The sequence below is a fragment of the Vigna umbellata genome, chromosome 10 (genome assembly GCF_029865625.1).
Source record: "Vigna umbellata cultivar VRB3 chromosome 10, Vumbellata_1.0, whole genome shotgun sequence".
Classification (NCBI taxonomy): domain Eukaryota; kingdom Viridiplantae; phylum Streptophyta; class Magnoliopsida; order Fabales; family Fabaceae; genus Vigna; species Vigna umbellata.
Genome location: NC_142174.1, coordinates 17,694,995 through 17,709,075, shown reverse-complemented (window position 1 = coordinate 17,709,075; position 14,081 = coordinate 17,694,995). Strand labels below are relative to the sequence as shown.

Below are 14,081 nucleotides of genomic sequence, written 5' to 3'. Positions count from 1 at the left end.
AACTGTTTTATATTGTAATGAGATCTCAAAACATTATAACAATTTTCTTGCCTTCTTAATTTTCATCCTCATAATTATAGCAATCACTACTTTTTATAATTGTGACCATACACCATCATTAAATACTTACTACTGTATATTTATCTTTCAAATTTTGCCACTTTTTTTTTCACTCGTTACAAATTCGGTGGACATATAAGAAAGGATAACAAAATTATCTTATTTCTCTTTTTAAAATATTTCACGACACACCGTTATACATGTAATGAATGGTTAAACTACAGACAAATTAAAAAAATATTTTGATAAATTTATGAAAAAACTTGAATAATAAAGTTATTACATAATTATAATTGCATAGTAAAACACACGTTAAATATATTATATAATCCGTTTAATCTATATTAATTATAAAACATGTACAACAAGGTTACTTGTATGAATACAAATAACCGAGTTACTCTTAATGATATTCGGATTGTACTTCTATTAATCATCGTTAAAATGTAGTAGATGATATAAAGATATTAAAATCCGAAAATATAATGCATCACAATCAATAAAACAAATAAAAATAACCATCTATGTATTTTAGTAGATACTTTATATATATTAATTAAGAATAAACAGAATTTTTTACTTTCTCTTGTATTTTATGTTAACTCACTTTCCCTTTTTTTCTAAGGTTTTATGACATCATTTATTATATCTATTTATTCTTTCATGTTTTGTGGTACATTGAAAAAGTAGGCTAATATGAAATTTTGCACGTGAAACATGAAATAAGTTAGGAGAATAGGATTGTTATTTTCTTAGAAAAATATGTTTTTATACCACTGTTTATTAAAACAATTTACTTTACATCTACTTTTCAATAAAATATTATATTACAATAAAATATTATATTACAATAAAATAATAATGTATATCAAGAGGATCTAGAAGGGTCTATCCAATCAAAGACAGAAACAGAAAAGTAGTACTTGTACGGATCATAATTGGGGGCACATGTAATGAAATTTTGGGTGCCGTACCATCTGTTTCCCTATTGAATCTTCACCCTTCATTCTTCTATGCGTTGTGTAATTCCTTACCATTCGATCTCCACTGCTCCCCAATGTACTCGCAGTCGCTGTTATTCGATCAGAGCTTACGTAGTTAAGATTCAATATGTGAAAAATTCATACCAAACACTGACGGTCGGATACGGTTTGCTGTCTGCTACTGAAATGTGATCTACCGTTGGATGTAGTCTTCTGGGCAAAGAATAGTCATCAATAGGCAACCCCGTCCTCGCCAACATCTGCATTCCATGCATGTTATTGCACCCAATAAATTTCACGGGTGTAGAAAAAATACTCTCATCTCATTTATTAAAAATCTATTTTTTTCTTAATTATATAAAAATAACTTTGTATTTTTTACTTTATTTGATGATATTTTCTTAACCAATTTTACACAATGATCTAATTTTATAATTATTTTTGTTTTAATATGTAAATAAGAGACTCGTTTTTCTTTTAAATGAAGCTTACATTTAAAGCTTTTCTTACATGATTCTCCGTATCACATGGACAGATGACAACTTGATTTTTAAAGTTGGTATATCTTTTTTTGTCTTCATAAATCTATCTTTTGAATGCGAGATAGATTTAAACAAATACTTAAATAAAGTAAAGTTTCCGTAAAAGAGGAAAAACTCAAGTAAAGATATTTTAAATAATGTAATACACTTGCAAAAAATATATCATGTGAATTACCGTTCTATGTATATCGTTTTGCTTTCGTTACAGATGCTAATACACCAAATAAATAAATAAATAAAAGAATTAAAATGTAAAGCTTTGTACGTTTATTTGATGATAAATAATGAAGTATACTTATCCTATTGTATAGTTAAAATGAATAGAGATATTAAATTTTGAATTTAATATTAATAACACATTAATTATTTATAGAAAATACTAAATATTTAGGTGTTGCTCCCTTCACCACCACCTATTGCTCCCTCCACCTTCCCAATTTATTTTATTTTCAAAACTATGCTTATGTTTTAACTTTTTTACTTTTATCTTTTGAGATTTTTAACATATTTCAAAATCCTAGTTTTACCACTCACTTCTTCACTCGCGCGGTTGCACCCCACCACCACATCTTTCACGGATTCTCTCGCACTTGCCATTTTCGTTTAAGCTTTTCTTCTTTCTTCTCTTTCTTTTTCTTTCGACCTTCTCTTCCCCACTTTCCTTTCCCTTTTCTGTTTGCTTCCTTCCATTGTTTGTGTTGATTCCTGGTGCGGAGGAGCGTAGATTTAGCGGGATCTGGTTTTCAATCTCCATCCCAGGTTAGTTTAAATCTGTAAATCAGTTTGGTTTTAACATATGCTGTTGCTGTTTGTTCGTCGCCCGCCGCGAAGGCCAAAACAGATGTGAGACATCCGTTTTACCTTCAACGGATGTGGGACATTCAACGAATGTGGGACATCCGTTTTACCTTCAACGGATGTTGATATCCGTTGACGTATGCTCACATCCGTTTAAGGTTAAAATGTTTATTTTATGGTTTATCACGCACCTGGGAGGGGAGGAACACCTCACCTTCACCTTCAAGCACGACCACCACCAACACCGAACTCTCGCAACGCTGGATTCTCATACCACCAAATGAAAGTCTGCCAAACTCTCACAGCACACACGGTAAAACAATGAAAGAGAGGAAGAAGTCAACATTAAAGAGATGAAGAAGAGCTTGTCTGCGAATAAGAGCTTTTGATATTGTCGTGCTGCATGCATTCATCCGGGGACCAGAAATAGGTTATTGTTGGAGTGGGTAGAAGGTAACAAATATTAACCCTAAAAATAAAATTTTACTGAAAAATTAGGAACGGAGAGGTGCTGGGAGCAAGGGGTGGTGGTGTAGGGAGCGACACCCTAAATATTTTAGTGTTGGTGATTGGACTTGACAGTCCATTAATATTGGGCAATGAGTGGATTCAGACTTGGTTTGTGTCTGTTTTTTTTTCTATAGCAGCAATCATAGTGTAACTTTTAATTTTTTTTATGCATTCTTTTGTTTGAAAATTTTCTAAACATGTAATTAACTGATTAACTTGTTGCATAACATACTCTAAATCGGTTTTGATATAATAGAACATTGCTTCTGTGTAGGATATTCTATAGTTGATAAGTTTGATACAATTATTGTTCAAAAGAGAAAGAATGGAAGTTCATAAATAACAAACAATTATTCATCAATCCTACAAATAGACAAAAAAAACGACGAGACAGTAAACAAGGACGAAGATAGAAAATGATTTTGAAAGCATCGTCACACAAGTTTGCTTCTTTGTTAATCTTTTTGAAAGTTTGAAATTGATGAATTTTTTTTAGGAATGATCAATGAAAAAATATAATACAAATGAAACATGAATATATAGTAAAACAAATTTTATTTTTATTTAATATGAAAATTAGACTCGCATTTGAATTTCCAATAATCTCTTTTTCGAGTATGAATCCTTTCATATTAACATTTCCTTATCGAGCTAATCACGAGTATCCACCTTTATATTGATGTTCATCTCAATGAGACATGTTTGTATGACCTCCTATCAAGAAGACTTTCAATATAAGGACTCGTTTGAACTGGCCAACAAGATTAATCATCGGCTCTTATATCATTGATGGTTTTTTGAGGGAGGATCACTAAAGAGATACAACACAAATGAGACATGAATCTAACCCACACATCAGAGATTGACACACTATTTCCAACCCAATATGGGTGTTCATCTCTCCTTAAGTGTGAGCCCCTTTTCATTGTCAGTTCCCCTCGAAGTAACCATGAGTCGACTACTAAGACTAATTATCGACTCTGATACTACTAATTGTTGGGAGGATCACTAGAGATATATAACACAATTGAGGCATGAGTCTAACCCACACATAAAGAATAGAGAGCTAAACCTAATGTTGATATTAGATGTATAAATTGAATCTTGTGTATTTTGTGATGTTAATACATATGTTTTTCCATTTCTATGTTAGTATTTGATTTTTATGTTTAATGCTTGTTGTGTTTGGTCATCCATGGCTTGATTTCTGGTTCTTGAGGTTTTGGGATATGACTTTTGAACCTATAATTGCAATTGACATAATAGAACTTGTATCTAGATATATAACTTGGTTCATTAGTATTTAAGACGGTTGACCTTAATGCATGGTTGTTCGTTGATGATCTAAGGGATTGGACTTTAATTAGTTATCATAAACTCAAAGTCACTAAGAATAGGATTTGAGTAAATTTGTTTGTTGATTTTTACTTAAATATAAAATTGAGATGATTTTGAATGCATGAGAATCAAATTAATAAAATATAGTCTTAATAATGGTAAATACTCTATATTAATTTCCTATTGTACACCAACTGTTTGATAAAAATACAAAAAAAATTTCTTTCTATTTTGCATATTTGTTGTATAATTTGTTGTGAATTATGAGAATTATCATGTGTTGCATAAATAATTGTGGAGAGAACAATATTTGTTACGAGAATTATCGGATCCTTATCCACCACTTATTAATATTTAGTTTTATATTTGAAATGTATATGTCTTGATAAAAAAAATGTATGTTAGTGATCTCTGTTCAATTAAAATTAAGATAAGTTTACACTTTGGCTTAAAGAATATTAGAAATTATTCATCAACTAAAAAATAAGAGAATTTAAACTATATAAATAAGTGGACCTTCTCTGTTTGAATTAAACTTAAATTTCACATATAAAGAAAAATAAATAAAACCTTCATAACATGTGTCCCTTTTTGTTATGTAAGAATTGAACATAAAACTTACAACAGTTCACAGGCTACTCAACCTTCTTAGTAATAATGTACCTGGAATAAAGCAAGAAATGTGATCAAATTAATAGATTTATAACATTTGTCAATCTTCACTCAACTCTTTATTTATAATCATACAAAGTGCATCCTCTTTCATTGAGTAACACCACTCTCAGTTTTGATCTTCTCTCTGATGCGAAATTTCTGAACCTTCCCAGTTGAATTAACAGGTAAATCTCCAAATACCACACTCCTAGGAACCATATGACTCGCCAAATGATCTTCACAGAACTTGATGATTTCTTCAACAGTGGCTCTGCATCCTTCTCTCAATTCAACAATTGCAAATGGTGATTCCACCAAATATTCATCACATCTCCCCACAACAGCAGCTTTCAAAACCTTTGGATGATTCAACAGCACTGCTTCCACCTCTAGTGAGCTCACAGCTCCTCCCTCACAATACATCATATCCTTTGCTCTATCCTTCATTGTTATAGAACCATTTGGTTGTCTGACACCAAGGTCCCCAGTCATATACCATCCACCCCTAATAGCCTCTTCAGTTGCTTGTGGATTTTTAAGGTACCCCATCATCAAAGCTTCCCCTTTGAACACAATTTCACCTATGGTTTTACCATCAGGAGGAGTACTTTCATTAGTCTTTGGATCCTTCACATCAACATTCTGCATAACCTCTGACATACCATAATTCAGCTTTGTATGTTCACCATCTGAAGTGGGGTTCCATGGTCTTATAGTGAAAGGACCATAAGTCTCTGTCATACCATATCCTATGTTCACATCAAATCCAAGCTGTGATACCTTGTTGAGAACATGGGTAGGTGGTAGCACACCAGCAACTGTGACATTCACCCTATGAGGCAGAGGCCTCTGGTCAGTTGGTGATGCATTTGCAATCATGTCCAAAAGGGTAGGTGCACCACAAAAATGAGTTACCTTGTAACGGTGAATTGCATCAAATATACCTTTTGCTGAGACATTCCTTAGGCAAATATTGGTGCCACCAATAAGAGGCATGACCCATGGAAAGCACCATCCGTTGCAACGAAACATGTCAACTGTCCATAGAAACACTGCCATTTGTTTCATCTCAAAACGAGCAATTACTGCAAGTGAATTAAGACAAGTACCTTTATGACTATAAACAACCCCTTTTGGAAGAATCCCTGTGGTGCCTGAGGTGTAGTTCACTGATATGGGATTGCATTCATTGCTTGGTTTTAAAGGCTCAAAATCATTTTGTCCAGTTGCAAGAAGCTCATTGTAGTTTAAGGTACCTGGGGGGATTTCCTTAACTGAGAAAGATGGTTCTTGGTCATAACATGGCATTAGAACAATATGGGGTGGCTTGCATTTTCTCTGGGAGAGAATTTCAAACGCCTTGAGGGCAGAATCAATTAACTGGTAGTCCACAAACATGATTTTGCATGGCTCTAATTGTTCCAATATCAGAGCCAATACTGTCACATCCAATTGAGTATTCAGTGCAGAAAGAACACCCCCTGCCATGGGAACACCAAAATGAAGCTCGTACAGTGCTGGAATATTTGGTGCCAAAGCTGCAACCTGCTTATATTTATGGAAGAAAATCAAGGTCTAAAGAGCATAACATCTTTTGCTATAAATATAAGAGAAAATATTTATATATAAAAAAATGTTGATCTATGTAAAATATGAAGTTTGCACAGAATAAAAAGGAGTTTCATGAACAGTGTGAAAATATTAAACTAACACAACTGCAAGTTGACATAGAAAATGAAACTATAATCATATGCATTTAATAAGATCACTGAGTTAGAGCAAAGAGCGATTATAATTGAGTGAATGCAATCTGCTAGAAAAGGTGTACATTATTTTATGTTTTTTCTTAATCAATAATATGTTTCAGTTATTATTTTTTAAAGGTGTGGAAACCATGATAGCACTTTCTATGGATTGAAAATGTAAAAATTTACATAAAGGTTTAATTTTAACATATCAGCGTAAATTTACACTAAACTTTTAGGATATAATAAGCTCTGCAACAGTAAACAGAACATAGTTAGCTTGATATGATAGTTTATCTGTCTTATATTTATTAGTATATAAAATTGTAGTGTATGATTTTCCGGTTAACTCTAGACTAAACAGTCCAAACTATTATTTATGTAACGAGCATGATCGCAAATTACTTTTGAGATCATAGACCATGACTAACCGACCGAATAATTAATTTACGAAAAAAATTATCTTTAATTTTGATCCATTTAAGATAAAGTAGGATTATTATAATTAGACTGTAATTAGATTATTACTAATCAAAAATTTATTTCAAATTTTATAAATATAAATTTAAGTTAAAAAATAATGATATTTAATACGCATTAATTACTTTAACTATTAATTTTTTATTAATTTTACCATGAAAGTATTTTTTTGCAGCTAACTTCCAAATTCCAAATTTAATGAATGAACGTTAGAATCATGAGGACAAATATTCATACCAATAATAACTCAGAACATACTAGACAGTTGATATCAACCCCACATCCAAAACACAAATGTTTTACTAATAAAATCTCATTTTTTATTACTTTAAGCATACTTCTCACAATACTAACAATCCATTAAAAATGATCTCAAATACAAGTTTCAGAACAAATATTTTTAATTATATAATAATTTGTTAATAAATGAAAGTGTGTTTTTTAATAATATTTTAGTATATTTCAATTAAATAGCAACTATAATTAACAATAATTTATCATTTATATGATTGTGTGGAAACATAATTTTATTTTCAACATACAATTTTAAAGCTATATAAGAACGTGATTAAATTAAGGTTTAATAGGTTCGGAAGTCCCTATATTTGTGGGTCAACTGGATCCTCCAATTTTGGAAGTGATTAATTGAGTCCCTGTTTTGGTAAAATTGAATCAATAATGTCCTTGCCGTTAATCTTAGTAAACGGTGTTAACTTTCTAGCGAGGTGGCATGCTGAGGTGGCTTTTAATTAGCACGTGGCACGTTGTGTGGAAACCTTCTCCCCTTCCCCTTCCCCTTCCCCTTCCTCTCCAACTCCAACCTCACCTTCTCCCATCTTTGGGAAACTTTCTTCTCGCCCTCCCACACCCACCTCTTCAACATCTACATTCACGCCCATCCCCCAATCCAACTGTCAAGCGCACCTCCCTTGCCTCCACATCTCTCATCGTCGCTCGCCGTCTCATTACTGCCGCACTCCTCCACAACCCCCTCAACCTCTACTTCGCCCTCCACCGTTGTTTCGGAGTTGCGGTGGCGCACCAATGTCTACGGTTCAGGTTCGTGACAGACATTTGCAGCAATATTCCTGACCAGTCCAAACATTTGCAGCAACTCCTTTCTTTTTTCAATTTCTTTTTATGTTGGAATCGCATATATGCAATGTTGGTGTTATTTGTTGTAATGTCTGACAGTGATTTGAGAAAAATAAAAATAATATGGAGGTGTTGCCAAGTGCCATATTCAGGAGGAATCTGGCCGGAGAAAAAGTTGTCGCCAAGGTAGAGGTGGCGGAGGAGGGGCGTGGCGGGGACAGGGAGATGGCGTGGGTGTGGGAGGGCGAGAAGAAAGTTTCCCAAAGATGGGAGAAGGTGAAGTTGGAGGGGAAGGGGAAGGGGAAGGGGAAGGGGAAGGGGAAGGGGAAGGGGAAGGGGAAGGGGAGAAGGTTTCAAGAAGGGGAAGGGGAGAAGGTTCCGGGAAGGGGAAGGGGAGAAGGTTTCGGGAAGGGGAAGGGGAGAAGGTTTTGGGAAACGGGAAGAGGAAGGGGAGAAGGTTTCCACACAACATGTCACGTGCTAACTAAAAGCCACCTCAGCATGCCACCTCGTTAGAAATTTAACACCGTTTACTAAGATTAACGGCAAGGACATTATTGATTTAATTTTACTAAAACAGGACTCAATTGATCACTTCCAAAATTGAAGGATCCAATTGAAACTAACCCGCAAATATAGGGACTTCCGAACCTATTAAACCTTAAATTAAAAATGTTTGAGTTGGAGATTGGGTAATTTTTAAAAGAATAAAATTATTGGAAAGTAAACTATAAATAAAAATAAAGTGAAAACAACAATAACAATGTGAAGATATAACAATTAATTATTGTTGTTACAATTTGAAATACTAACATAAAGACAACGATAAGTAAAATTTGAGCGAACAAAATCTAAATTGTTAACTTCCTATTTATATAAATTATCTGCTAGATGTGAAATGAATAATAATCAGCAATTAGTGATAATATAACTCCAAAAACATAACTATATCAATAGTATTTTTGTATCATTTGTAAAAATGTTAAATAAATATTTTCTGGTCTTTTAAATTTGGATTTAGTTATGTTGTTTTGTCAAATTTAAAGATTATTATTTTGGCCTTTTTAATTTAAAATCAATCAAATTTAATTTTTAAGAGTTTTTGTTTGGAATTGTATTTTTTGTGTAAGATGTTTATAAAAATAGTTTTGTGTTATATGTGATATGGATTTGGTTGTCCTTTTACTTTGAATGAGAATTTAAGATTTTAGTTGAGAACAAATGTAGACAGAATAAATGTTTAAACATTTGAATTAGAAATTTATTTTCAACCTTGTAGATGAATGAGAAACCAAGAGTTTTAAAATATACTTTTCATTTATTTTCTGTACTTTTAAAATATAATGTTTATTTTGGAGAAAAAAAGAGTTTGGATGACTTTAAGCTCCAATTTATGATTTGAATTTTTTTCATACAGTTAAAGTTTCAACATTCTTAATTGAATCATTACTTCTTGACACTCTCATATATAGAATCAATTTTTGGAATTAGAATAATATACATTTTTTTTTATTTTTATATTCATTTTTCTTTGTATATATAAGTTAAAATAGCAATCAGTATTTCATAACTTTCTCGTATTCGTTGAAGACATTTGCAAGAAAAGTATGATAATTTTATTTTTAAATAAAATTAATTTTTAATATAAATAATCATTTTTCATTTTCACTAATTAAAATATTTTTTTAACTTACTAAATTCATCATATCACTCACCAAATTTCCTAAATTTTTATCTATATTTTCTTTATTTCTTATCATATTTCTCTTAATAAAAAAAACTCACTTTGAACTCTTTTTCCCTTTTACATCTATTCAAATTCACTTCTCACATCTATCTTAAAAAAACAAACACACAGTATTTCAAGTGAAAAACATAAGATAACCTGACAAACAGAAGCATGGTCTCCTAGTTAATTATAGAGATAATATAAAATACAAAATAGTAAATGTGTTAATAATGTCAACACTTACACTACATATTTTTTAAGAATATAGGTTAGACATTCAAAATAAACTTCCACTATTTAACTATAAATTATTATGTATGATATCAAAAGCAATAGTATGTATAATATTTAAAAACTATACTAATGATTTTTTTTCTTATTCATTACTAGAGTAAAATTTTTATATTAACAACAGATAAAAAATAAACTCTAATATATTTTTTATAATAATTCTGATAAATTTAAAGAATAGTATGAAGATAAATTAAAGAAATACGAGATACAATAAATATCGTAGTAAAAGTAAAATATAAAACAAATTGTGTATCTAATAGTAAAGTTTGAAGTTAGAAACATGTACTAATTATTTTAAACTTATTATTATTTGGTCAGCCTTTATATATATATATATATATGGTAGTTATATTTCACAAAGGTCTTGATAAACATCTATTCACAAGATAAAGAATTATATAAATTAATTAATTTGATAAAATATGAAGAAAGACAGAATAATTGAAAAAGTGAAAGATAAGATAATTTAATCCTCTCTCCTTTTAATTATTTCTTCTTTTTTTATCTTTCCACTAGACACATGTTTTTTCTCTCAATATCTCCTTCTCTCTTTCTAATTTAAAGTTGGAATAGTATGAAAATGATATTAATGATTAATTTAACAGAAGAATATCTGAAATGTGGAAGCTGATTTAGTGAATTAAAAGAAAAAATGATTGTGACTTTTTCTCAAGAAAAAAGGTATACCTGAGAGGAGACTTTATATAGACAGAATTTTCATATGTATTCTTTTTTGTCGTATTTACTCTAACAACCATCGAATGTAATAAACGTGGTCAAGTCAACATACTAACTAAGGTCACTCTTTTCATATTATATTAAAAGACAAATTATACTTTAACTTATACAAATTTTCTATATTCATTTAATATTATTTTTTATTTTTTTTATAATTATTTTGCTTTTATAATGTATATTAAGTAAATGTGGATATATGTCACCTTACCGTTATTTTATATTAAATAATCTAACAATATTTTTCTAATGTAATATTCTAAATATATCAAGATATGATGAGTTTATCGTCAAATAATTAAGCAGAGTAGATATAGGCATACTTAAATAAAATATTTAACGTGAAGGTTTTTAAAGTGTAATACAATTCTCTAACAACTAGCTTATTTTTGTTTGTTGGATTAATTAATTGCACACTTAATTATATAGGAAATATTTCATATATTTATTTTCTAACTAGAAACACTTAAAAAATTTATACAAAAATAGAATATTTGGAGCAGTATATAAGACTAGACCATTGACTCTCGACATTGATGATGATTGGCGTAATATTCGGGGTATGGAAAAATAATGTCAATGGAAATGTGAAGACATGAATAGCATATATAGCGTGTTTATATGGTCAATTTTTCCATCAACACGCGTTTAATAAATAAAGTGACATCAAAATTATATAAGAACGAATCCTTCTTCAAAATCTTTTCCTTTTTTGAGAATGTCCTCATACCATTTGCTAAAAAAACACTGCAAATGTTTCATTCGAAAATATTTTAATAAACATTAGAATTCTAAGTTTAATTTGTAAATTTTAAAAAAAGTAAGTTTCATAATCTTATTATTCTAAATGATTAGTATTTCAAAAACTGTTTCATTGAAATCCTTTCTCCAAAAGATTTGTTTAAAAATAATATAAGTATAACCCAAGCTTTCAAAACTTCTTTTTAAAAATAGGTTTAAATCCTATATATATATATTATACAAACTAATTTTATTGATGTGAAATTTTTAACACACTTCATTTATACTAAAATTTATATATATCTTAAATGTGAAACTAGACATTCTTAAAATGATGAAGCAATAAATTTAATAAATAGTAAATGTTAAGATAAACTTTAATAAATAGTAAATGTTGTTAAGATAAATATTAATAAATAGTTATGATATTATATTAAGAAAATTAAACTTTTAAGATTAACTTAATCTTACAAAATGAATTTTTAAAATGAGATTCTTACTTTATATATATATATATATATATATATATATATAAAACTAGCTTTATTTTCCATTACTTCCAATACCTTACATCTAAATTTTTTATTTAATTTGTATTCATATGAACGGATCATCAAAACAATCAAAACAATAAACGTGATAGCATTCATGAATTTTTTTCCTTATATGCTATTGAATTTTTTTCATTTTAAACACTTATAAATTTCCAATATTATAATAAAGATAAATATGAAAACTTTAAGAATTTATTAAAATATTCTCAAATTATAAAATTAAAAATAAAAATTCCTCATGTATATCTTTTACTTCCATTCGATCTAGAGATACATGCATCTACAATTACTACAAGAGGCTATTCTAGAAAACTAAGAAAATAGATATAATTATAAAGATGATATCATTGTTTATATATATATATATATATATATATATATATATATATATATATATATATATATATATATATATATATATGTTTTACCGTGGTTCCTGAATTAAAATTGCAGAAAACATTTAGTCAAGATGGAGCTTGATTCTATATTAGTGATCACTATGTATTTCCAAAGCCCTAATACTGTATACACTACATGTGTGTATGTGTGTGTGTGTATATATATATATATAAAAGGCTAGCAAGGGATCATATTTTGAAATCAATATTCCATACATGCAATTTGTTATGTATATATGTGATATAGAGATATAAGAAATATTGATTAAAGCATGAGGGAGAATTGAATCTGAAGAAATGCAGAGAAAAAGAAGAAGCAAAGAATGGAAATGAAATGAACTTACATTATCGTTGTGAGAAAGTCCTAAGTTAACCAAAGCAGAAGCAAGTTTGAGGCATCTGTGATGGGTTTGTCTCCAAGAAAAGCTGACACTACGATCGAAGATGATGGAGAGCTTGTCTCCATAGACAGTGGAAGCTTGTTCCAAAAAAGTGATAGGTGACAATGGCATCGTCTTTCTCAAAGAGCACTCAACCAAGTCTTCTTCACTCAACGTGTAAAATGGATCTAAAACTATTTTAATTTCTTAGTGCATCATATTTTTATACTATCTATCAGTATGTATATATATATATATATATGAATTTTGGCTTCCTAGTCAGACTCGGCACAATTTTATTTATTATTTGTTATTTATTATTATTATTACCACTTTAAATATGGTTGTTAAAAAAAGAATTTTTAAAAAATGAAATTAATTGGATGAGCGTGTGAAAGGGCTTGAGAGAGCTCCAGATAAAGACGGATGTTTGATAATGGAGATTCATGCATCAGCAGTGATGATCACACTAATATTCTTCCTTCTCTGCAAATTCATCTGCACCAGTATCTGACTTCAATTCCTTTCGTGTTCTCAATTTTAATTTTTACCTAATTGCTATCTGACGTATGGGCACGGATATATTTATATATAAGGGAATAATCACAGTTCAGCAAAAAAGTTGTTTGAATTAAATATACACCAAATATCTGACAGTTTCCTTAGTTTTAAATGTCCTATAAATTTAAAGTCAACAGAATTTGATCTGATTCTTATTTGGTCTACTTGATTCTTGAATTTCTTCCATATCTTTACATTGGACTCTTAAACTCTACTTTTACTATTTAGATTAATTATTTAGATTCATGAATGAATTGCTTAAATTTCTTAAATATCTTAGACTTTTAAAATAATTTTTAATTTAATGATTGATAAATTAAACCTTGCATTTAAATTCTAATATAAAATTATGTGTACTGCCAGTTAATTAGTGTAGTTTTACATTTTAAAATTGTTTGATTTTGAAAAGAATAAAATAATGCGGTGACCATTAGTACAGTAAACAGAAATGGCACTGGTTATTTTTGCTTATAGGCAGCGGTTA

At 29.7% G+C, this 14,081-nt stretch overlaps 1 protein-coding gene across 1 annotated transcript; it reads right to left on the bottom strand.

Moving 5' to 3' along the window:
* Positions 1–4,755: 4,755 nt before the first annotated feature.
* LOC124835306 (butanoate--CoA ligase AAE1-like) lies at positions 4,756–13,263 on the bottom strand. Its single transcript, XM_047310211.2, has 2 exons — positions 13,001–13,263; positions 4,756–6,430 (listed from the first exon to the last, which is right to left on the bottom strand). Exons 1-2 carry the CDS (start codon positions 13,166–13,168, stop codon positions 4,994–4,996), a joined length of 1,605 nt encoding a protein of 534 aa, XP_047166167.2. The 5' UTR covers positions 13,169–13,263; the 3' UTR covers positions 4,756–4,993.
* Between the last annotated feature and the right edge of the window lie 818 nt (positions 13,264–14,081).